This window comes from Lithobates pipiens, unplaced genomic scaffold, assembly GCF_037356315.1.
Source record: "Lithobates pipiens isolate NorthernLeopardFrog02 unplaced genomic scaffold, aLitPip1_a1.2 Scaffold_28, whole genome shotgun sequence".
Classification (NCBI taxonomy): domain Eukaryota; kingdom Metazoa; phylum Chordata; class Amphibia; order Anura; family Ranidae; genus Lithobates; species Lithobates pipiens.
Genome location: NW_027507789.1, coordinates 182,728,328 through 182,754,280, shown reverse-complemented (window position 1 = coordinate 182,754,280; position 25,953 = coordinate 182,728,328). Strand labels below are relative to the sequence as shown.

Here is a 25,953-nt window from a genome sequence, read left to right as displayed (position 1 = left end):
CTGGGCTCAAAGGAACCAAAAAGATCTTCATTAAATCAGCGCAAATCACAGTAGAGCCTTCAAATCCATCTGCAGGTCTTGCTTCCATCCCAAATCCCAAAAATAAGGGGCTTCTTGTTCTTAGTATAGTGGGTGAAGCTGTGTAAATCGTATATAAATTTATTTTATTTTTTTGTCCCGGTGCAAATATTTATGCAGATCTGTGTGTTTACAGCCTAGTATTTTACAGCCATTTTTTTTTTTTTATTCCAAACTGTATAGATTGATCTTATTCCAAATGAGTGATTTAATTTTTTTTTATCCTTTTATTTGTTTATATATTGCCCTGCTTAGTCTGATCAGCCTGTTGTACCTCCCCCCCCCCCCCCCCCCCCTTTTTTTTTTTTTTTTTTTTTTTTTTTTTTATATAGGTGAAGTGATCAACACATATGGCCCTATTGAGCAAGACAAGGATAATATCCGAAAGGAGCCATACACCCTGCCACATGGTTTCACCTGGGATGCTCTGGATTTAAGTGACAGATCAGTGGTAAGTAAGGCTTTCATTGACCGGCACCTTACCCCATCCAACTCCAGGTAGAACTTGTGTCATTTGAATAAAGCAAAGAAAGTTCATGCTGCGATCATTTTGATATCCTACAGGTGGTAAATTTACCTTTCTGAGCAGAAAATTCTACATGTACGTCCTATAAACTTAGGGCTCAAATTCAGAGAATTTAGAGAAGATTGCACTACCTGAATTTTCAGATTCCAGAGCTCTGAGTTTATAGGGAAAACGTGGGCATTTTTTTTTTTTAAACCTTGTATTTACCATCCATATGATGGCATGTAAATGCAGCATTAGGACTTCTGTTGGGACAGAAAGTAGTAAGAAATCTTTTCAATGGGAACCCTAAAAAACTCTATTCTTTGGCCATGCAGGAGAAAAACGGGTAAAAGAAAAAAAAAGTACATTCTTCCTTTTTTTTTTTTTTTTTTTTTTTTTTGAGCCTGTGAAGTATTGCTCCTGCAATCGGCAGACTACTGGTGCCATGCAGGTCTCCTGCAGATCAGTCAGTGTATCTGTGTGCCCATACATCCCGTGCGGGCAAGCAGATACACTGAAGGGAAGAATCCATGAACTACTACAGTGCTCCAGAGTCGTGGTAGTTCATTGAGAACTACAAGCCGATATCTTCAAAGGATGTGGGGGCTTGTAGTTCATTCACACAGAACTGTGTGAATGAGTGACACGGCCGAAAAGTGACAGCTAGCACGGAGAGATGTGTCCCGTACTGCTGTCACAGGGAGGAAAGCTGCTGAAGCACTGGGAACATGTTGCATGTTCTATCCTAAAAATGGGTCTAACATGCAACCTTTTCTCAAAGGTGAAACGGGAGTCCGCCTTTTTTTTTTTTTTTTTTTTTTTTTAAAGCCAGCAGCTACAAATACTGCAGCTGTTGACTTTTAAAATAATGACACTTACCCGCCCAGCGCGCCCGCGATGTCGGCACCCGAAGCCGATCTCTCGATCGTCTCTCTGGTGCTGCCGCCGCCATCTTGGGTATGGGAATCAGGAAGTGGAGCCTTTCGGCTTCATTTCCAGGTTCCCTACTGCGCATGCGCGAGTCGCGCTGCGCAATAAGGATGGTCCCCGCTGTCTCTGGGATCCGTGTGTTTCCCAGTAGGCAGCGGGGGACCTTTGGAAAGGGGCGTAGATTCTGCGGAAAGGGGCGTACTTTCTGCAGAATCTATGCCGGAAGTGGGTGCAGATACCTGTACTGTACAGGTACCTGCACCCCCCCCCCTCCCCCCTGAAAGGTGCCAATTGTGGCGCCGGAGGGGGGGAGGGTTCCAATGAGCGGAAGGTCCATTTTAGGGTGGACCTCCGCTTTAAAGTACAACTAAAGGCTTTTTATTTTATTTTTATTAATTTTTTTTTTATAGCGTGGAGAGGGATTAGAACACCTGTCAGGGTTCTATTTCTGTCTGTGCCCCCATTAGGGAGATTTACCCTCTCTATTTTTCATGTTTACTATTACCACCAAAAGTGAAGCCATCCCAGATTTTGGGTTGTCCAGTAATAGAGGGGAATCTTCCAACGGGGAAACTAGTTCTGGTGACCTGGGGATCCCCAAGGGATTCCCTTAATTTGCAGGGAATTCTTCTCACTTCCTGTTGGATATGGGATAGGAAGTGAAGAAAAATCTTAAAAGGACACCGGCAAAAAAAAAATCTGGGTATAACCATCCCTTACTTTAGGCAAAAAACTTTTTCTTCATTTTGGATATAGTGCTTCTTTAAAAAGAAACCTATTCCTGCCTTCCTTTTTACTCCCTAATTGCCATTTTCGGCTGATGGAAGCTTTAGGAAAACCCTGTGTAAACCACTAACAGCCAAAATCCTTGCTTACTCAGAGCTATGGACTCCTGTGACAGTGCTGTTTGGCCCAGGGCAGTCCCAAGGTGTAATTCATATGCTTCGCCATACCTAAAGAGTATGGAGTATGTAATTTTGTTTCCTATTGTGGAGCGGTGTCATGGGGGGGGGGGGGAGAAAGTATAAGCTGCTTAAAATTTTACTAAACCCAGGACCCTTCATTCACTATTTGGTCTTCCACAGTACACTACACAACATGGAAATGCAATAGTTTTAGTAGATCTGCTAAATACCGTTTTGTAATCAGCAGTCTTGAAACTTCTATCAGTGTCTGGTTAAAGCTTGTAGGAGGAGTTTTCATTCTGCTCGGACTGTCCTGTAAGGCTGCAGGACCCTTGACCCTCTGTCTGGACAGCGCTGATTAGCTCTGTGCTGATCACATGCACCCTCCCAAGAAAAAAAACTAGCACTACACACCAAACTGAGCATGTTCAGCTTGTCCCCCTAGCCTCTGTTCTATCAGGAGATGGTTTGAGGACTGTGTTCCTCCCCTTCTTCCAGAAGACAGGTTCAAACAGCCTTTTTACACAATGCAGAGGATTAACCCCTTAGGTTCCACAATGAGTATAACAAGCATGCTTTACTACATATACAGTCTGATTTTAATGTTGTGGGTTTAGTAACACGTTAAGAGGGCTACATTAAAGCACACCTGTTGTTTTTGCCCTGCCTGGACAAAGACCAGATTTCCTTTTTAAGCTTTTAGAAGCCGCCATTTTTATTTCCCCAAAAATTGAATTTTGTGGCCTTTTTAGATATAAAAAGTGCTTAGTGGAATTCTGCTCTAATCTCCCAGCAATCTGTCTCTGTTCAGCACTACCACACATAGCCTTTATCTCCATGAATTGTTAACTATAATCTTCTTATCTACAGCTAAAGGAGCTGTACACTTTGCTAAACGAAAACTATGTAGAAGATGATGATAACATGTTCCGTTTTGACTACTCGTCGGAGTTCCTAATATGGTGAGTTTAGCTGAATGTCTTGTGTTTAGTCTTCTGTTATAAGAAACTGTCTCCCGAAGATAAGCCTGCTGTGTCTTCCTTCCTAGGGCACTGAGACCTCCTGGGTGGCTGCCACAGTGGCACTGTGGTGTGAGGGTCATCAATAGCAAGAAGCTAGTGGGGTTTATCAGCGCCATTCCAGCTACCATGAAAATCTATGACACGTAAGTATTTTGTCACAAGGAGAGGATTCGTACCTTTCATTCTATAGAAGAGTGATGTGTTTGTAGGAGATTGGTCTTCAGCTATTTTCTCAACATGTCGACCTGAATTTCCAGGCCATATCCAGACAATCAATGTTAAAAATAAAATCTATATATGCATTTATTTCTCCTTGATTGTAATATTTCTACTCTTTCTGTTGTGTCTGACATCTATCAAATGGGATGTCTCCCTAAATGGGAGATAGTGGGGGAGATTTACTAAAACTGGTGCACACAACCTACAAAAACACCCAGTACACTGGAATTACTGCACATCATCTTTTCTGACAAAGGGAAGGCTTGGCTAGCTGAGGACCTTGTTACCCTGGCAGGGGACTCCACACTTTAATCTGATGCCCCCCAAGGGTGAGGTGCTTCTTTGTTCTTCTGCTGTACCACTTCCTGCATCCTTTTGCCTGTCACCCCCCCCCCCCCATTTATTCATCTCTACACTACTATAACCTCCTCTTCATAATAATTCAATACAAAAATTGAGGTCGGGTTCACATGTGTGGCTGCGGGTTCGTGCCTGGGGTCCGACTTTTTACCTGAACCGGACCCAAAAGATGCACAGGACCTGCTGCAATCTGGACTGCGGCCTCCCGGACCTATGTGAACATGTGCCCAATTTGCATATATGTGAACGCAGCCTCATGGTTTGTACAGTGTCAGATTTGTTATAAGGTTCCTCATCTCACCTACATCATGTTGTGACCCTTACAAAAATATATATATATTAATTTTATAACTTTATTTTTTCAAATCCCATACCATGTCTGCTCCTTTGTAGATGTGACCTTTTCTACTTGTATGTTCAGGCTCTTGTATGATTTATAATAAAATAAAAAATTCTGGTGCAGCTATGTATAGTGACCAATCGGCATCTAACTTCAGCTTGTTCAATTAGGTATTGACAATAAAAACCTGGAAGCTGGTTACTACACACCAGACTCTGTGTGCACCAGTTTTAGTAAATCTCCCCCCAGTGGCGGAAATTCTTCGTCACTCCCATTTTAAATAAAAATAAATAATAAATTGAGGCTTGGGCTTTTTTTTTTTTTTTTTTTTTTTTTTTTTTTTTTTTAGTAGTAGTATGCGACAAACAATACAGAGGTAACTTCACAGGATGTATGATACATATGGTTACATACAAGCACTCGTAGTGTGTGGAAAACAGAGCCAACAATAAGAAACAGAGCCATCAGTAAGAAAGACCGAGGGGAAGGATACCTGGACAATTGTGTGGGTTATTGGAAATGAAGTTAAGGCACCCACCCCTGAGGATCCCCCTTTGCTCAAAAGGTCATAGATTTCAGCTCTGTAGCCCTCGAAACACCTGGATAACCGTGGATAGGGGAAGAGTTTCTTGCTACAGTCAACTGGGGTCGGAACATACCGTATTTTCTGTTTATTAAAGTGAAAGAGAAAAAGTAGGGTTGAAAAGCGGGGAAAGGGGAAGAGAGCAGAGTAGGGGCTGAAATGGCAAAAAAGAATAGGAAGAGGAAAGGGGGTAGTGGGAGGTAGAGTGGGTAGGGCTGGATCCCCTCTCAGGGAGCAAGAAACCCCCCCGGCCCACCAGCGCGACAGCTGGACATATTTTGAGACAGCAATCTCCGACATTCATCACGAGCTTGCTAGATCCCGTTAAGGTATTCCGCAGAAAAACGAAACTGGGTCCAATAGAACCATCTGTTCCCATGCTCCTCCGCTTTGTCCCTCATTGTGGCAGTCAGGTCCTCCATACGTTCAATTTCGTTCACCCTTGCGAACCACTGGGTCACCGTTGGAGCAGATTGTTGCTTCCACTGACTGGGGATGCATGCCCTGGCTGCATTGAGGAGATGTTTAAGTAAAGACTTATGATAACGTTTGCTCGACATGGGAGTTAGATTAAGAAGAACTGCCGCGGGATCGTTGTCTAGGGAAATGTCCGTAAACCTGTGGATAAGTCTCAGGACCGGTCGCCAAAAAGTTTGCAGTTGAGGGCAGTCCCAGAAAATGTGGAGAATGGTGCCAGCCTGTTGCGCACAGCGCCAACAACGGTCAGAATGACCAGGGAAAATTTTTGCTAACACCACCGGTGTGCGATACCAGCGTGTGATCAGCTTATATGATATCTCCTGGTATTTACTGCAGAGCGACGATTTATGGGCGAAAAAAAGTATTCTGTCCTTCTGCTTTTCAGAGAATTTAGTTTGTAGGTCCCTTTCCCATTTAGCCAGGAAGGGAGGATCTGTGGAGGCATGTGCTTCCGCCAGGATTTTGTAGGATCTAGAAAGGGACCCGCGGAGGCTTGGGCTTTAATGCGTCTGGAATACAAAATATTCACACCCAGAAGTTGTCTGCTGATGCAGCCTGCTTTGAATGGGTACCTTCCAGCCAATCTCCATAGGTGCAGGACTGCATTGCCAGTAAACTTCCTAGATAAAGTTACATTGTTCAGCGAACAACGAATTTGGGGCATGTTCTTGCATACAAAAGATACAATACCAATGGAAGATGTTTTCATATTCCAATTGGCTGTAACTAATTTCTGTTCTCTTTGCTCTATCAAACCAGCATCAAGAAGATGGTAGAGATCAATTTCCTATGTGTACACAAGAAGATGCGCGCCAAGCGGGTGGCACCAGTCCTGATCCGGGAGATCACACGCAGAGTTAACATGGAGGGGATCTTCCAGGCGGTCTATACTGCTGGAGTTGTGCTGCCCAAGCCAGTGGCCACATGCAGGTGCCTATTGGAGTTATTTTTGTAGTCTGCTCTCAAGCATACAGCTTAGTAGAGTGATAGCTGTCAGCATTGTCTCTACACACTTTATCCAGATTACAATGCAAAGTGAATCTTTTGCCTCAGCATCTCTGTAACAAGCTCTTCTGCTAGTAAGCACCATCTCTCTCTTGTCTGTCGAGCAGGTACTGGCATAGATCACTAAACCCCCGGAAATTGATAGAGGTGAAATTCTCGCATCTTAGCCGGAACATGACCATGCAGAGGACTATGAAACTGTACCGGCTTCCAGAGGTGAGTCCCCCATGCCCAGGTGGCTAACAGCAGTCTAATGCAGCATATTAATTTCATTTGCAATTATACCCTTGTCACTTCTTACTGTACAACCTCTTAGCCTTGGTTCACACTGCTGCGATGGCAAAGTCGTACGACTTTGTCCTTGATCTGACTTTGATGCCATTTAGGAGCCTGTACAAGAGCTGAAATCGCACCCAAGTAGGACCAAAGTAGCGCAGGAACCTTTTCCAAAGTTGGAGGGACTTGTTTAGGATCAGTTGCGACTTGGGGTCTTACAAGGTGGACCCCATGTTGCAGCAGTGTGAACCGAGCCTCACAGTACTGCCACAGATATGTCTTGGCGTATTGCCCCCTTTTGTATGGAACAGGTTGTCAGGATGCTATTTGTTCTCTCTACAGAGGTACTGAGACCTCCTGGTTAGTGATGCAGGTTCTTTAGTAGGCCTTATTGGATGCATGTGCGAAAATTAATAGACTGGCAGTTTATTTTTCAATTTTCTGGTTTCTGCTGGAATGGGCTACAATTTTCAGAGATGCTAACAGATGTTGAGAACCGGGATATATTTATGTGGTTGGGGGCTTGCAGTTCATCTCTTTTGGACATGTTCCATGATTGCAAAACTCTACCACACTGTAACAACCTGGAGTCGTGGACAATCCAGACCCCTTACCCCATATGGGATATGGGCATGTCATCTGCCTGCTCTGCTCATTGTGGCCCACGATCGGTTACCAAGCCTTTTAATTGGCCCTTGCTCTTCAAAAGGTTGGGCATCTTCTAGGAGTACCCTTACCAAACATGTCGCCCAAGACAAACCAACTCGCAGCCCATACAAAATGATCTTGTATTGGGGAAGGGCAATTTAGCTTTTATTTGCCAAACTACAACACTCTAGAATTCTATGATGATGTATAGTAGGGGTTTCTAAACACAGGGCTAGTTTATTGTCCCTCAAACTTTTAAAGGATGAGTTCACCTTTTAAAAAATAAAAATAAAAATAAAAAGCACATCTTTTTGCAGCAGTTAATTTTTTTATTTTTTTACTAGGAGCCTGCAATCAGCAGATTGCGGGTGCAATGCAGGACTCCTGCAGACTGTGTAAGCTGTCTGCTCATACCATGTATGGGCAGGCAGATACATCCATTAACTACCTAGAGCGCTCAACAGTACCATGGTAGCTCATTGAGAACTACGAGGAGACAGCCGCATTTAAAAAAAAAAAAATAAATTGACAGCGAGATCTGGGAGAAGAGCCCCTGGCTCACTGTCACTACAGGCAGTGGATTTGGGAAACGCTGCAGCAGTGGGAACATGTTGCATATTCCACCCTAGAAACCGGTGGAACAAGTACCGTATTTATCGGCATATAACACGCACTTTTTTCCCCTTAAAATCAGGGGTGCGTGTTATACGCTGATCTGTGGAGCGCCGCCGACATTTGCCGAGCGTACTGTGTACTCGGCTCCGCCCTGTCATGCCCAGTCCCGCCTCCTAGCCTTTCCGTCCCGCCTCCTAGCTTTTCTGTCCCACCATTGTGTCCATCATAGGAGCCAGGCCAAGGGGCGGGACGGGGGGCGTTACTGCGAGCAGAGTACACTCGGCTCGGTTTATGTCGGCGGCGGGAGGAGCCAAAGATCTCGGCGGGGGGGCGGGAGGAGCGGAAAGTCTCGGTGGCGGTAAATTTAAAACTAAACCATGTTGCAATTTTGGGGAAGGCTGCAGGGGAACAGTGGAAGGCTACATTGATGGGCATTTAAAGTGTAAGGTTTTTTTTTTTTTTTTTCTCCTTAAACTTGCCTCCTAAACTTGGGGTGCATGTTATACGCCGATAAATACGGTAATATGTTCCCAAAGGTTAACTTGAGGCCAGATCATTGGGTGTAGAAAATGCCCCAGCATCAGTTAGAGTAAACAATATCTCAGACTTGGTCAGTGGGAATAAAAAGATTAAATGGTGCCTGTGGTCAATAGGAGAAGGACCAGTGCCCCAAGAGTCGGATAACTGCAGCCCTAACTGGAGACCATTGCTGTATAGGAACCCTGGAACCTTATTAAAGCAGTTGTATACCCCGCTTTATTTTTATCTGCAGGTAAGCCTATAAGGGAACATTCAGGAGATATTCACCCTGAATGCAGCCACTGCAACAGGCCCTCCCCCCACCTGTTAATTTTAACCCTTACCACTTCCTCTTATCCTCCATCTTTCCTGAATCTGCTTTCTGCAACACCTGTTGTATTGTAATTCTAAGAAAAAATGTGTTTTCTCTGTGCAAACACTCAGGACCTAATCTTATTGGAACATTCTTCCTTCCACCGCTTTACCTACCTGCTCTAAGCACGTGGCTTTTTCCAAAGCATAGATACTTAGGTTTTTGCAACCCATTCCTTTACTCTGCTATGTGTCTGTTCATAAATTTTTGTTTCTTCCCTCCCCTCCTTTTCTTATGCTGCCAAAAAGAATTTTATTCCATCCCTCATCTACCATGTCTTATGCTTATTGTAATGTTGGCTTTGCCCTTTTCTGTAGATTACAGCTAAATATGTTAAACGGGTTTTTTCAAAAAGAAAATCCTTCCAACTAAACCTCTTAGTTTAGTTTTTCTCCCCACCAGAAGACCAAAAGCCGGGTACACGCTAAAAGTTGTTGTTGTTTTTTTGTTTTTTGGAACAAAAAAAAACTTGACTGCTCTGGTCAGAGCCTCTGTACTAACAGTCTGACGTTGGTACAGAGCTCTCCCCTGCTGAGCTGTTGTATTGAAAGGGAGACTGCGTGTACATTTGCACACACAGCTTCGGCTTGGCCCTGTCCCTTCTCTCTCCTGGCTGGCTCAGTAGCGCCCGCTGCTGTCTTGGCAGATAAGGAGGGAGAGTCCCTGGAGAGCTGAGGCACATTGCTGGATCACTCGGGTAAGTATTAGGGGGGCTGGGATGCTGCACAGAGAAGCTTTTTTTACGCATGAAGGTAAAAATCTTGACCCTTTACAACCACTTTAGGACAAGAACACCAGGGGCATGGCCTCCAACTATCAGGACGAATGTTCCAAAGGTATGTTGGACAGCCTAATTTTTACCAAAAAAGTAGAAATAAGTCTATGTAAAATTTCTGGAAAAAAAAAAAGGGTCAATCCTCAGCCATAAATGTTGAAGGTAAAAAATGGGCATGCAGACTTTGAACCTCGTTTTGTCTTTCTCATATTTCTCTTCTATTTTTGTATAATCGACTCAAGCTACTTGACCAATAGCATGCAAGAATTGATTGAAGTTGAACTGCGTTACATAAAACTTTATTTTTTTAGTTGGCAATAGATTGAATAAATCTGCATGGAACCAGAACAACTTTGAATTTTAAAAGTGTATTTACTTTTTATATTACAGAAATTAGAAAATAAATGATGTAGGATTTGTTGGCTCCTCATTACCTGTGTGGGGTGTGTTGTGTTTATTTTATTTTTTTTTGTATTGTGTGTGTGTGTGTGTATATGTGTATATATATATATATGTGTATGTATATGTGTATGTGTATGTGTGTATATATATATATAATTTTTTTTTTTTTTTTTTTTGGGGAAAGCACACAAAGTTAATTACAGGTAGAAACAGGTTGCTGAGAGCATCAAATGTTTTCCTCTGGTCTGTACAGATGAGGTCATTGTCGGTCTGGGATTCTACTAGTATACGCCTTAGGAATATGAAATTGTGTTATGATGCTAAATGGAGAATTGCAAATTCCCTTTACTAGTAGATGCTAAAATGTAAAGTCGTGGTGGAAGAAGATCTTCTTCTGCCTATTTAGTAAAAACTTTCTTTGATGCCATCTCTGCAGACTGCTAAAACCCCGGGCCTGAAAGCAATGGAGCTAAGACACGTCCCCGCTGTACACCGGCTCCTGAACCAGTACTTGTCTCAGTTCAACCTGTCTCCGTTCATGCATGAGGAAGAGGTGAAACACTGGCTGCTGCCCCAGGAGAACATCATAGACACCTTCGTGGTGGAGGTAAGGAGGAACTGGCATCACATCTGGCATTTGATCTTCTGCTTCAGTAGTAACCTGGTTTAACACAATATCGTTATATTCTATAGCTCTATGTCCACTTACTCTAGGGTGTAGCTCATCTTAAATATTAATTTAAAGCCAGATTTTCATTTTTTTATTTTTTTGGCTAGCGCACAAAATTAGTTTTGTTCACTTCTTTGCCTTGAGATTTTCCCTTCGCTTTATGCAAGCAATAGGAAGTCTTTATAAAGTAAGGAAAGTCCCCTCTTGGCATGGGTGTCCCCATTAGAAGATTTCCGCCTGTCTCCTGTTCCAGTGACATCTGCAAAACTTCAGATTTTTCATCACTTTCATGCTTGCTGGCAGATGTCACTAGGACAAACTGAGAGGTCAAATCACCGGAGCAGGGACACAGGCCACAATAAAAACCTGACGGGGGGGTGGGGGGGATCTTATTCTTCCCTATGCTATACAATACAAAATTTTATTTTGGCTACACGTTAGGTGCGCTGCTTGTGTTTACGTTAAGTGCTAGTAACCCTGAGGCTCGGTTCTCACGGCCACGACTTGGGATCAGACTTGTGAGACCCGAGTCACATGACTTATGAAATCCCATGTTAGTCAATGAGAGTCGTCTTAATTGGCAGTACTGAAGTCGCTCCGACTTTAGAAAAGGTTCCTGTACTACTTCAAGGCAACTTCTATCCGACTTGTGCCCATAGACTTTTACCACTTGCCTACAGGGCCTAGAGGCGATTCAGTTCGCATTGTGCGCTATACAAGTATTTCATTCATACAGGGCACTTTTACCCCCTTCCTGCCAAGACCAATTTTCAGCTTTCAGCGCTCACACATTGAATGACAATTGGTATTTATTCACTAGTGGGTTTATTCTTTTTTTTGTGCTATAAACAATAAAAAAAAAAGACTGACATTTTGGTGAAAAATTAAGTTTTTTCTTTGTTTCTGTCATAAAATGTTGCAAACTAGTAATTTTTCTTCATAAATTTTGGCCAAAATTTATACGGCTACATATCTTCAGTAAAAATAACCCAAATTAGTGTATATTATTTGGTCTTTGTGAAAGTTAGTCTACAAGCTATGGTGCCAATCATTGAAAATTGATCACATCTGATGTACTGAAGGCCTATCATTTCTTGGGACACTTGGGGTCGGTTCACACCGGGACAACTTGTCAGGCGACTTAGATGCCTGACAAGTCGCGTTCCGTTCTGTACAATGGAACGGTTGTAATCGGAGCAACACAAGTCACTCCGACTTAGAAAAAGGTTCCTGTACGACTTTGGGGGCGACTTGAGGAGACTTGCATTGACTTCTTCTATAGAGAAGTTGTTTGCAAGTCGTCGCATCCAGGTCGCCTGAGGCAGTCGCGCTGAAAGTTGTGCTGCCTCAGTGTGAACCGACACTTAGAGTCTGTTGACACTGAGGCTGCACGACTGCCTCAAGTGGCCTGCATCAGACTTCAGCGGCGGCTTGCAAAATGATTTCTGTATAGAGGTCAATGCAAGTTGTCTGACGTTGCCCTCAAAGTAGTACAAGAACCTTTTTTCTAAGCTGGAGTGACTTCTGTCGCTCCTATTAGAACGGTTCCATTGTACAGAATGGAGCGCGACTTGTCAGGCGTCTAAGTCGCCTGACAAGTTGTCCCAGTGTGAAGTGAGTCTAATAAGCCAGAAAAAATGCAAATACCCCCCAAATGACCCCTTTTTGGAAAGTAGACATCCTAAGGTACTTCGTTTTTGTATAAAAATAAAATGAAAATTGTGATTATTAATAGGTTATTTCTCTCGCACAGCTCCCTGAGCATTGCAAAACCACATGGGGAGAGGGGGCACTCCAGTGCAGGTAGTTGGGGGATTTGAAGTTCATGTGCTGGCATTTGAGCATGATGCTGCACCGACATGACCGTGCTGTGCGTTCTTGGGAAGGGAGTACCATTTGCGAGTCAGTGACGCACTGTGTCTCGGGGACACGCCGCCACCTGTTTGAATGGGCCGGTGTCATATGACTGGTGGACAGCAACAGGTGAATGGACAGCGCCTTCAAGTCGGATTATCATCTATATTGATGTGATTTGGATCCGATATTACAGGAAGATTATCTGGGCATTCCTTGTGGTGTAGCCCCTCCCTCGCTTCAAAGCAGTACCCACCAGGAAGTCGTCTGGCAAAGTCACACCACTTTCAGGTCGCAGTAGTGTGAACCGAGCCTCAAGGTGTAATAAAGTGGAACTTCCCTCTCCCAATCAAAGTTGATTATTTTTAATCCTCATGCTGCTAGCATTAGTAAATGGAGCATATCATATTTACATTCTTTTTTTTTTTTTTTTTTTTTTTTTTTTACATTTCTTTTCTTCATTTACTTCCTGGTTTCATGCCTAGGCAAATGACAACCATCCCAGGAGTCTTCAGGAGATAAGGAGGTGTTTTTATCAGCTAAGGGCAGGTGGATTCCAGGAAGTAAATGCTATATGAATCATTTGCCCTTACTCATGATGGCCATGGCCAGAAATGCTAGAGGAGGATAGGTGTATTTCAAAGGGATTTCTCAACTAAATAAAGCATGGAGACATGGATGAATGGGGGAGTTTGCTTTGAATATTCTAAATTAATTTAAATAGCGTTTTTGATATGTGGTGCTCAGATACAGTGAAAATCTGCTTTAATGTTTTCTAAGTAACCCTGATATGTTCCGGAGGTACGGGCTTTGCTGTCGTGACTATTGTTCTTCTCATCTTCAGACTCCTGAGGGAGAGATAACGGACTTTGTGAGCTTCTGCACGCTTCCCTCGACCATCATGAACCACCCCACACACAAGAGCCTAAAGGCTGCGTACTCCTTCTACAATGTGCACACCAAAACGCCTCTGGTCGACCTTATGAATGATGCCCTCATCGTGGCTAAATCTGTGAGTAGTCAAGATGATGACAAGCTGCAGTAACCTAGAGCAGTGGTTCTGAACCTCGGTCCTCAAGTACCCCCAACGGGCCATGTTTTGGGAACTTCCCTTAGATAAAATGTCTCTTATCAATACCATGTCATTGATATTGATTTAAAGCTGCTGTGCAAAGTAAAGGAAAACGTGTCCCATTGGAGGTACTTGAGGTCTGAGGTTGAGACCCACTGACCTAGAGTGTTTGAAATCCCAGGACTGCTTTGTGCTTGGTAGGATGAGTGATAGGATTAAAGTGACGTCGGAGACTGGAATTCCTGGAAATTCCCATTTTCCAGCAAAATATGATTCGTGTGGAGGGGTAAGGCTTTACCTCCTTCTTTCTAGATAACCTTATTCTGTTCTGGAGATCTATGACCTGTTTTTTTTTGATAAATGTTCATTCACACAAGCATAAATATGCTGCTTTGTGATCTCTACACTGCATACAGTTTTATACAGATCTAAATGTAGCGGCATTTGAGAGAATCTTACACAGTATCCGTTTAAAGCATTAACATGCTTGCTGACATAGCCATATGCACCACTGCCTAGTAAATTCAAGGCGTAAATGACTGAAGTGTAATGTCTATTTGCGCTACTGCCTATGCATTGTTGATGCTTGTATCTCTCCCCTGGCCCTGAATGATTTGAATGAATTGTTCAAATTCCACAGCATGGGCTCGGAAAGGCCTGTGCCACACAGGACTAGAGAAGTCGTAAACGGTGTACCGCTGCTCTGATGAAATATTGGGGGTCTCAATAGACTGCTGATGTCTCACTTTTTTGAGAATGAGAAAGGGACTGCGGACAGATTCTCCATTCCTTTTCTCTGCAGTTTCAGCTGCACTGGACATTGTGAATGAACAGGAAGCAGCTCAGCACAGAGCACTTTCCATCCATTCAAACTGAAGCATAGGAAATAGTTTCCTATGCTTTAGTTATGAATGAACACAGTGAGTGTCCAGTACACAGGGCAGCTGAAAGAGGGGCAATATTTACTGGTACCAATCCCCTTTCCACTTACAGCAGCTTAATGCTAGTTCTTTGACCCTGAAATTGTGCTAAAAAAATAGCATAGCAGGACTCCTGGCTCCAAGTAGAGATGGCATATCTGTGTCCTAAGCTATCTAGTAATTTCTCTATAGTAGAACGTACTACTAGAAATTTGGCTGAAAAGATCTGTTCATACTGAGAATGGGAGAGATCTCTCCCTTAAGGCGGAGCAGGGAATGGAATGCTATTCCACCCCACCCTAAACATTAAAAATTGAGTTGCATTTTATTTATATCTGACTGGAGAAGCCAAGTCACCTAAGGTCCCATTGGCATGATTAAGTGGGTGATATTTGGGTACAAACAGGGATCTTGTACTCTTCTACACATTATGCCACACAGGTCATTACAGGCCACTATATTTTTATTTATTTTTTTATCTGCAGAAAGGATTTGATGTCTTCAACGCCCTGGACCTCATGGAAAACAAAACGTTTCTGGAGAAACTGAAGTTTGGAATAGGAGACGGCAATCTGCAGTATTACCTGTATAATTGGAAGTGTCCCAGCATGGGACCTGAGAAGGTAACGGCATATCGGTCGGCACAACAGTAGATCCACAATTGGGTATAGAGGTGTAATTTCAGCTTGCTTTCAGAAGTTGGCATGTTAAGCACAGCCTCAACATGGATATACTAACTTTTTTTTTTTTTCCAGTTAATGGGTGCTACCACTTTTGTTTTTTGGTGGCAGATATTCTTTTGTGACTAAGCGGAGCTCACAGAATGACATGCGAGCTTCACTCCATCCTGGTGTGCTGTGAGCCCAGCCTGAACGATTGCACACCTCCAGGAGGGTGTGCCAGTGACAAGTTAAGCTTACAGGCAATGGGCTCCGCCAGCTTTTGACCACAAGGGAATCTGGGGACCATGCTCAGATCATTGAAAGGGTAGCTTAGACTTTTATTTTTATTTTTGAGGTTGAACATACTTATAGGACCATGGGTACTTGCAGCTGAATTGGTCTGTATGGCAGCTCCTCATTAGAAACTAATTTTGATTTTTAAGCTCCTACTTTGGGAACCGAGTGAGACATGTTATGTTATATATCCATTTACATGGCGTGACATCTTTTAAATTCTACCAAAAAAATGGGAGGTGTGTGTGTGTGTATATGTATATATATAATGTGTGTGTGTGTAGATAGATAGATAGATAGATAGATATCGTATTTTTCGCTCCATGAGGTTGAAAACAAGAAAAAATAAAATATTCTGAACCAAATCGTGTACTAAAATATTTTCCAGTGACCATTACCATAGAAAGTATTGGCTGGGTATTGCAGAGTATTGGCAGGATATGGAGGGATGGCTGTGACTGCACTTGTCACAGAGCAGTGCTGTGGGCACTACAGATCCAGCCCACAGCACTGCTGCCATCCGATCTCTCCCCTCCACTGTACAGATCTGTACACAGAGGGGAGAGGGGAACCAGCGTCGTCATGATGCCGGTTTGTTTACAAGTGATCGCACCATCATTTGACAGAGCGATCGCATTGCAAAGGGCAGATGCACGAAGATGTCTGCCGCTCCAGAGCTAGGCTGAAGCCGCAGCCTTTCCTGAGGCCGTGGAGCACCCTGGATTGCGGCGGGGGCAGTGCTAATCGTATATTCGCACCATAAGATGCAGGCACATTTTTTTTCCCCCATATTTCTGGGGGGAAAAAAAAGTGCGTCTTATAGTCTGAAAAATACGGTGTGTGTGTGTGTGTGTGTGTGTGTGTGTGTGTAAAATAAATAAATATATATATATATATATATATATATATATATATATATATATATATATATATATATATATATATATATATATTTATTACTCCCCTCCCAAAGAAATTGCATTTGCAAATACCATGTGATATTAAAAAAAAATTGCAACAATCGCCAATTTATTGCCTAGGGTCTTTGCTAAAAAGTGTTTGGCAGTTATAAGTAATTCTCAAGCAAAAAATACTGATTTTAAACTTTTAAACAAAAAGTGCCAGAAAAAGTTTGGTTGCCAAGTGGTTAATAGGAGATCCTGCAGGGACAGTGGGGGTCTCTTGGTAATCAGCACAGTAGGAAATTGGCTCAGGCATCTCACCAGTACAGTACAGATATGAGACCTTTCAGGTGGTTTAACTCCTGGATCTACCAGATAAAACATCAGGCGAGCTTAACAAAGGGAAGGGGGTAAAAAAAAGGGGTGGAACCACCAACTGAGAATTTCTAACAGAAGAGGGACAAATGTCATAGTGTTGTCCTCAAACAATAGGGAAGATACTTGTATTTATACTGCATTTAACAATGAAAGCTCACACAAGGATGGCCTTCAGCTTTAATCAGTGTCTATTGTTCCGTTTACAGGTCGGGCTGGTTTTACAGTAGCCCCCACCCCCCACATCTGAAGGGGACAGGGTGTGATGTGGCCGACAGCTGCTCAACATGCCAGTGATTGGATACCCGAGAGAGCAGCCCCAAGACGAAGTGCAGGATAAGAGGGCATTGCTCTAGAAGACATCCTACTGATGTGCATGGGAGGGAGGTTTCGGGATTACGGAAGTGCAAAGCAGGGAGCTTCCGCCAGCCTGGCTTGAATTTAAGGATTTTTCAGGGTCTTTTTTTTTTTTCTCTTCCCTCCCCCTTCCTGCTGTGAGTAAAAAAAAAATTAAATTGCAACGGCTCTTCCCTCCCTGCTGGCATCCAAACTGATCCGGAGTTGTGGCTAAATATTAAAATATATATTATATATATATATATAATATAAATCTATAATGTGCCGTCTGTGCTTCACTTTGCTTGGATAGCTGCTGTTTGTGATGAATGTGTTGTGCTGGGTTTACACAAGTTTTGGTGCTGGACTCACATGAGATTAGAGTGAAATATAAAGAGGGTGTCGGAGGAAACCTTTCTAGAAAATCCACAAAATAAGGACCAAACAGGCCGCTCAGTTCATTGTTCTTTATTGTAATAAGATTTAAAGTGACATTAAAGCTTTGTTAAAAAAAAAAAAAAATGTTTTAATTTAAAATAGCAAACATGTTTCTTGCCTGCTCTGTGTAATGGTTTTGCACAGAGCAGCTCCAATCCTCTTCTTCTAGGGTACTCCCCGCTGATGCTCTAGGCTCCTCCTCTTCAGCATGTGTCCACGTGGAAAGCCGCTTTCCATAGGGACACCAGTGCATCCTCGCTCCCTAGCTACCCTGTCTGTATCAGTTGCCCCTCCCCCCGTGCTTGCTCGGCACAGCATTTGATAGCCATTGGCTTCCGCAGCTGTCAATCAAGCTGCCCATGGAGGAGGGAGATGGCGGTGGGAGCTGCTGCTCTCATGCACATCACTGGATTGGATCGACTTCAAGTAAGCATAGGGGTGGGAGGTGCTGGGGGGGAATTTGCAGCACAGGTGTTTTTTCACCTGCATGCATTAGGGTAAAAAAAAAATTAGTGGTTGTAAATTCAGAAGGTGTTTTTTATTTTTTTTTAAATATCTAAATGCATTTTATGTGTGCAGCAGCCCCCCTAATACTTACCTGAGGTTAATCTCTATCCAGTGATGTTGTACAAGAGACTAGGCTGTCCAGGACTCCCCTCCTCATTGGTTGAAACAGCAGCGGGCGCAATTGGGGATGGGGCCAGGCCACAGATCCGTGTCTGAATGAACACAGAGCAACCGCTTGGCTCGGGTGCCCCCCCCATAGCAAGCTACTTGCTGTGGGGGCACTTAACAGGAGGGAGGGGCCAGGAGCACTGAAGAGGGATCCAAGAAGGGGAGGATTTGGGCTGCTCTGTGCAAAACCACTGCACAAAGCAGGTAAGTATGACATGGTTGGTGCGCGGGAGAGAAACAAGACCTTGGTATCACTTTTAGGCTTCTGAACCATTTTAACTATGGATCCTTGCTGAAAGTCACTTTCCATAAGACCTAAGGCTTTTTTTACTGCCGCTTTGATGAAGTGTGGTGTCCAACATAAGAGGTAGCAGAAGTTGAATCCGATAGTCTTGGTTTGTTTTTAAAACGCCTGTTTCCTCCCTGGGCAAATATTTTAATTTAATTCGGACCCCAGGTTTTGTCTACAATAATGGAATACAGAGTCTGTAAACCAGGGGCTGGCAATCAATCAATCGATCGTGATCTACCCGTTGAGCGGGTGACGGGTAGATCCCGCCCCCACAGTGCCGACCCACTGTCAAACTCAAAACTTCTCCAAGCGGATCTGCACACAGAAGCAGCTGCCTGAGCTGCACGGCTACCCTACTGTATCTACGCCGGCTCCCCAGATCCTCCCCCAACATCCATCCTGCCCATTTTTTTAGGTCACATACAGGTGCTCGGGATAGATTTGTGGTGGACTACAGGTAAAGAGGAGTGCCCAAGCAGGCAAGTAAGCTACTACAAGGTCTTGTATTAGGGGAAAGACAAAACGATAAAAAAAAAAAGAATTATACTGCAGATGAAATGAGGACACTGGGTACTGGGGACCTGTCTGGATCTACACTGTTTTACATGTTAGCAGTCACTGTCTGAAACCCTGCATGGTGTGGTCCGGGCAACTCTACACCGTGTATGGCCTTGCTAGGTTAGCTCCCTTAGGGCCCCCTTCACACTTGACTGAGGCTACTGTGTCATGTTTTTTTTGCACATATTTTTTTTTTTTTTTTTTTGTGTGTATTTTGGAGCGGCACCATTCATTTGAGTGGGCCCCTCCCCCGGCTCAAAAACCTGCTAAAAGCTACATTTTGGACACAAGCCAAGAGCATTTTGTCAAATGCAAAAAATGCATTGGCTGCTACCTGCTTTTGGGATGCCATTGAGAAATAGCACCACAAGTGTGTTGGGCGTTTGCAGAAACTTTTTTTGATTTTATTTTTTTTGTTTTGGCTCTGGACTTTTGTGAGTGATGTAGGTGGCTGTGGAGCTGCTGGTTTTGCTTTTACATGACCTGAAAATATAGATTTGATAAAAAGTTATGCAAAATATCATGTGACATAAAAAATTGCAACTACCATCTTTTTATTCTTCAAGGCCTCGGCTTTCAGAAAATATATAATGTTCTAAAGTCATATTAAAGATGGGGTTTTATTTTTATTTTTTTTGTTTTAAACATGTCATGCCTGCTCTGTGCAATGGTTTTGCCTCTTCTCAGTTCCTCTGCTGGCACTCTTCTTCCAACGTGCCAAGCAGGTTGCTATGGGGGCATTTTGTGAGTGCTCACTCCGAGCCCCACTCTGTGTCCATAAGACACACAGACCAGGGCACGGCCCCACCCCCTGCTCCTTCCTTACTGGCTATGATTGGCAGAATTGGGAGCCAATGACTCCCACTGCTGTCTCTCAGCCAATGAGGAAGCAAAAACCAAGGAGAGCAGTTGTTCTCTGGCCCGTGGTGCCAAAACAGAAAATTCAGGATACACCTCGCCAAAACAAAAAATTACGTTTTAAAATAAATATAACAATTTTTATAATTTCTTTAAATTAAAAAGTCAATCTCAAGAATTGATATGAATTTGTTGTCGATTATCGGTGCCTTTTTTAAAGCAAGAAAAGCTCAAGAAAAATGCATCCCTTTAAATTCTATGTATATCTTCACACTGGTTCATTGCATTTCTGTTGTGGTATTAAAAATCTTGCTTGCTGCATTTTTGGTCAGTTAAAAAAAAAAAAAAAAACACACTTCCGTTGAAATGCATTGAAAACTTGTCAATAATGCACCTGTTATGTTTTTGAGTGGCATGACCTATGAAAAACGCACCATAAGCACAGTAAAATCGCAGCAAAAATCAAGTTAACCATTTTCGGCTCCATTATTGCCACCTTTTTCTCTATCGGCAAAATGCAAGAACCATTGTAGGCCGATATGTTTTGGCCTCTGAAATTTTGGTGCATTTCTAGTCTCAGGTAAGTATTGGGGGGGGTGGCAGCTGCATACTGGAGCTTTTTTTCCTTTTATGCATAGAACGTAGGAAGGTAAAAAAAAAAAATGGTCATTTTATAGCCAAAAATGCAGGATTTTTTCTTTTTTTTTTTCTTTAATTTTTGGTAGAGTGGAAGTGATGAACAGTATTCGTCTCTTAACTCCTGTCTACTAAAAAGCACTGCGTGTACCGAGCGTGGCTTGCCCCATTCTGTAGTAGGTCATTTGTTGATTCTTGGAGGATGTGTTGCTCCAATGGCAGCAACCATCAAGTATGCATGCTCCAAATGTGTGAGATTCCTGTGCTAGCTGGAAATCACTCTACGACAATGATTGCTGCCATCTTCCAGGTTCCATGCTGATTGCCCTGCCCTAAAGTAAACAAAAGGGGCCATTTGCTCAACGCAATGCCATTCGCACAATGCCTTGCATTGAATGCAACATGTTCTCTGATTATACTAGATGGAAATTTTTGATTTTCACCACCCTGCCTCTCCATCTCCTCCAATCGGTGAACACCTTGTATTTCTTGGGGGGGGGGGAATATGCAATGTGTTTTAATGAATGGCTCCTGTGCCAAGAGGGTGACAGTGTAGTGACAATGCAGCAATAGTGTTACACAAAGGGTTATATCATAATGGAGAAATAATGCCTGTCACCGCGGAGTCAGGAATGAACTCTTGCAGCCCCTAGAAATGACATTGTGACATTTTTCTGGTAAATAATAATTTTTAATATTTTTTATTGATATTGTAGAGACAGCATTGTGGTTATATTATGTACCGAACAGTACAGGATAATGGATATCTATAGACCAAAGAACAGCAGCCAGGATGTTTATAGATGTGATAATAAAAAGGTGCCTTTTAGAGCTTAGATATGGGCACTTTATTGGCACAATGGCCGCTGTACATAATAAATGTAGGCTTCATCCACTTATAGGGAATCTGTCTAAAAGCAAAATGCCTGTGTGAGGCGCCTTTGATGGAAGCTGGCTTTGTGTTTTTAGCGTCTGTGGGCATACTGGGGCAGATTTACTAAATGTGGTTCAGCTGTTCATGGTACCCAATCGGCTTTTAACTTCAGCTTGTTCCAATTAAGCTTTGACAATAAGCCTAGGTACACATTGGAGTGATTTGCAAGATCAAATTGCATGACAAGTCGCAGCCTATTGGCAGCAATGTCCCTGTTCCAATCGGTGCGACAACGATTTGCAAAAGTAGTTCCTGCACTGCTCTTGACGATTTTCAGGTGCGACTTCAATAGACATCTGTGTATGAAGCCACACCGATGTCTATCGAGTAACACCTGAAATCGCACTGACCTTGCTACTTTGAATCGCGCCACTTGAAGTAGTGCGATTTCAAAGGAGCATCAAGTGAACCAGGGCTAAAACCTGGAAGCTGGTTTCTGTGCAGAGCTGCATCATATTTTGTATGCTCCAGTTTTAGTAAATCTCCCCACTGTCTAAGACTGTGCCACGGTATGTAATTGGCATTGCTGCCACCAAAAAAAAAAAAGCTAAAGTGCCCCTATCAGCCTGAGGCCTGCCGCACACAAGCCAAGCACTCTCGGGCATCAATGTGGAAACATGATTGAGCTGAGCGTTCATGTTTCTGCCTCTGCAGAGAGATGCAGGTAAAAAGTTCTCAGCCATAATAGCATTGAAAAATGTTGCTAAGAGCGCCTTCATGTATAAATGGACTTTTCGTATAGTCCTCCTTTAAATGACCCCCATAGACTTACCAGTCCTTTTACCTCTGGGCAGCCACCTCTGTGGAATCCCCAAGCCAGAACATCCACCATTTGATGGTGAGGGGAAAATGTATTTGATCCCCCTGCTGATTTTGTACATTTGACCACTAACAAATGATCAGTCTATAATTTTAATAGGTTTATTTTAACAGTGAGACAGAATAACAAAAATATCCAAAAACGAAAACCCATTTAAAAATAAGTTTATAAATTCATTTGCATTTTAATGAGTGAAATAAGTATTTGATCCCCAATCAATCAGCAAGATTTTTGGCTCGCAGGTGTCTTCTTTTCAGGTAATTAGCTGAGATTAGGAGCACTCTCTTAAAGGAAGTGCTCCAAATCTCAGCTTGTTACCTGAGTAAAAGACATCTGTCCACAGAAGTAATCAATCAGATTCCAATCTCTCCACCATGGCGAAGACCAAAGAGCTGCCCAAGGATGTCGGGGACAAGATTGTAGACCTACACAGGTCCATTGTCAAGCAGCTTGGGGAGAGAGTGACAACAGTTGATGCGATTATTGGAAGAAACGCAAAATAACGGTCAATCTCCCTTGGTCTGGGGCTCCATGCAAGATCTCACCTCATGGAGTTTCAATGATCATGAGAATGGTGAGGAATCAACCCAGAACTACACGGGAGAATGTTGTCAACAATCTCAAGGCAGCTGGTGCCATAGTCACCAAGAAAACAATTGGTAATACGCTACGCCGTGAAGGACTGAAATCCTGCAGGACCTGTAAGGGCCCCCTGCTCAAGAAAGCATATATTCAGGCCTGTCTGAAGTTTGCTAATGAAATCTGAAAGATTCAGAGGAGAACTGGGTGAAAACGTTGTGGTCAGATGAGACCAAAATCAAGCTCTTTGGCATCAACTCAACTCGCCGTGTTTGGAGGCGGAGGAATGCTGCCTATGACCCCTAAGAACACCATTCCCGCATGCGCCGTAGACAGCTGTCACTGTCTTAGTAAATATCTCCTAAAACGTGTAGGTTTAGGAGATATTTCTTGGACCTACAGGTAAGCCTTAATCTAGGCTTACCTGTAGGTCAAAGTGGTTTGTAAAGGTTTACAACCACTTTAAAGTGTTACTAAACCCACATTTGATTTTACTATTGTGGGTTTAGTAACACTTTAGTGACATGGACAGCATCTGCAAAGAGGAGTGGGACAAAATCCCTCCTGAGATGTGTGTAAACCTGGTTGCCAACAAGGGTTTTGCCACTAAGTCATGTTTTGCGAAGGGTTCAAATACTTATTTCACTCATTTAAAAATACAAATCAATTTTTTACTTTTTTTTTTAAATGCAAATTTTTTTTTTTTTCTGGATATTTTTTTTGTTCTACCATTACAATTCTAGACATTTCTTTGTCAGTGGGTAAACATACAAAATCAGCAGGGAATCAAATCATTTTTTCCCCTCTCCATGGGAGTGAATTGAGACTGCTGACGGGACTAATGCGGTTTCTAACAGCCCAATGGGTGAATATCTTAGGCCTGCTTTACACGGGCGTTCAGCTTGTAAAAAAAAAGAGAAGAGCAAGCTTTTACAAAGTATTAGCAGAGCTTTCAGCAACCTTTTGGTGAAGCTTTTAAAGTGCCTTTCAAGTCCAGTTTGTAAATGTTGAACAAAGAGCCTAATGGGAGCGCTGATTGTCACTTTAACCCATACATTGTACAGACCTGACAGTGGGAGGTATCACACACAATCTGGTGGCTGCAGCCGCCCTCAGGATTGTGAAAAAATGACGGGCAGACTCCTACCTGTCTGGTGGAAGCATTTGGGCGGTTGTGTTGCTGCCTGATTGCTTCCACACACCCCCCCCCCACCATGTTTTGTGGCCTGGGACCAACATGGTGGGTGGAGGGGAGGGAGAAGAGCGCATACATGTCTGCTCTCCTCCCCCTCTTGCTGTGACCCGGAAAAGCGACGTGTAAGATGTTACTTTCAGGTCACCAGTCACTTTCCCTGGCTAACATAGCCAGGAAAGAATAGTTTGCAATGCTATTTGCATATACGCATACGCTGGGGACACCTACACGTGAAAACGTCAATTATGATACACATTACATATCACCGCGCACGCTGGAATGAGAGCACTAGGTCTAGCACAAGACCTCCTCCATAACACTAAACTGATGACCTATAGGGGGGCTTTTAAAGCTTCGCCTATAGAAAATATAGGGTATTGAGGTATGTCGCCACTTCACAGGCACACACAAATTTAAGGTTTGATATGTTGGGTATCTATTTACTCGGTGCAACCTCGTCTTTTATATTTTACCCAAAAATGAAGGGCACGCTGCTTTAACCACTTACCGACCGGCGCACGCTGATGTACGTCCATTTTTTGAAGAGGGATATCTCGGTAACGGCAGCAGCTGCTGCCACAACCGAGATGTCCATCTCTTCAGGCGCCGGTCGGCTATACGATAACGGTGGTCTCCGCGGCAGATTCGCAGCGAGATCACCGCTATCGGCGGCGGGAGAGGTGCCACCCCCCCTCACGCCGCCCTACCGCACCTTCCGCCGCTTACCGGAGCCGTCGTAGCGGCGGAGGCGATCGGGTCCTTTCGCTAGCTGGGTATGGAGACAAGTGAGGCTAAGATGGCCCCCCACTCGTCTCGATACCATAGGAGGGCGGAAGCGACGTCAAAACGTCACTTCCGCTTATACCTCTTAAAGGTATATTTTTTTTTAAATGTAATTTTTTTTCTTTTTTTTTTTTTTTTCTTTTTTTGTTGCATTTTAGTCCAAATATGAGATCTGAGGACTTTTTGACCCCAGATCTCATATTTAAGAGGCCCTGTCATGCTTTTTTCTATTACAAGGGATGTTTACATTCCTTGTAATAGGAATAAAAGTGATCCATTTATTTATTTATTATTTTATTTTTTTTTAAACAGTGTAAAAATAAATAAAATCAATTAAAATAAATAAGAAAAAAAAAAAGGTTTTTAAAAACACCCCGTCACGACGAGCTTGCGCACAGAAGTGGGCGCATACGTGAGTAGCGCCCGCATATGAAAACGGTGGTCAAACCACACATGTGAGGTATCGCCGCGATCGGTAGAGCGAGAGCAATAATTCTAGCCCTAGACTTCCTCTGTAACGCAAAAAATGCAACCTGTAGAATTTTTAAATATCGCTTATGGAGATTTTTGAGGCTAAAAGTTTGACGCCATTCCACGAGCGGGCGCAATTTTGAAGCGTGACATGTTGGGTATCAATTTACTCAGCGTACCATTATCTTTCACAATATAAAAAAAAATTGGGATAATTATAATGTTGTCTTATTTTTTTTATTCAAAAAAAGTGAATTTTTTCCAAAAAAAGTGCGCTTGTAAGACCGCTGCGCAAATACGGTGTGAAAAAAAGTATTTCAATGACCGCCATTTTATTCTCTAGGGTGTTAGAAAAAAAACAATATAAAATGTTTGGGGGTTCTAAGTAATTTTCTAGCAAAAAAAACTGTTTTAAACATGTAAACACCAAATCTGAAAAAGAGGCCTGGTCCTTAAGTGGTTAAGGCTTCAGCACTACTTGAAGTGTGTTGAAAGAATGCCGAAACCTGCTAGCAGCTTGTTTAACCCTTTCGCCGCCAGGTCTGTATTACACACCTTACATTACCTGTCACCAAACAAATCATCACATAG

General features: G+C 43.0%; 1 protein-coding gene across 1 annotated transcript in view; it reads left to right on the top strand.

Annotated features, from left to right (window-relative positions):
• NMT1 (N-myristoyltransferase 1) overlaps positions 1-17,404 on the top strand; it is a 28,201-nt gene extending 10,797 nt beyond the window's left edge. Inside the window, exons 4-12 of the mRNA XM_077460074.1 lie at positions 411-529; positions 3,292-3,383; positions 3,470-3,586; positions 6,185-6,355; positions 6,538-6,646; positions 10,475-10,645; positions 13,407-13,574; positions 15,040-15,177; positions 16,997-17,404. Coding sequence (XP_077316200.1) covers positions 411-529; positions 3,292-3,383; positions 3,470-3,586; positions 6,185-6,355; positions 6,538-6,646; positions 10,475-10,645; positions 13,407-13,574; positions 15,040-15,177; positions 16,997-17,017 — 1,106 coding nt within the window. The 3' untranslated portion in view covers positions 17,018-17,404. The remainder of the gene's footprint in view (positions 1-410; positions 530-3,291; positions 3,384-3,469; positions 3,587-6,184; positions 6,356-6,537; positions 6,647-10,474; positions 10,646-13,406; positions 13,575-15,039; positions 15,178-16,996) is intronic.
• Positions 17,405-25,953: the final 8,549 nt, after the last annotated feature.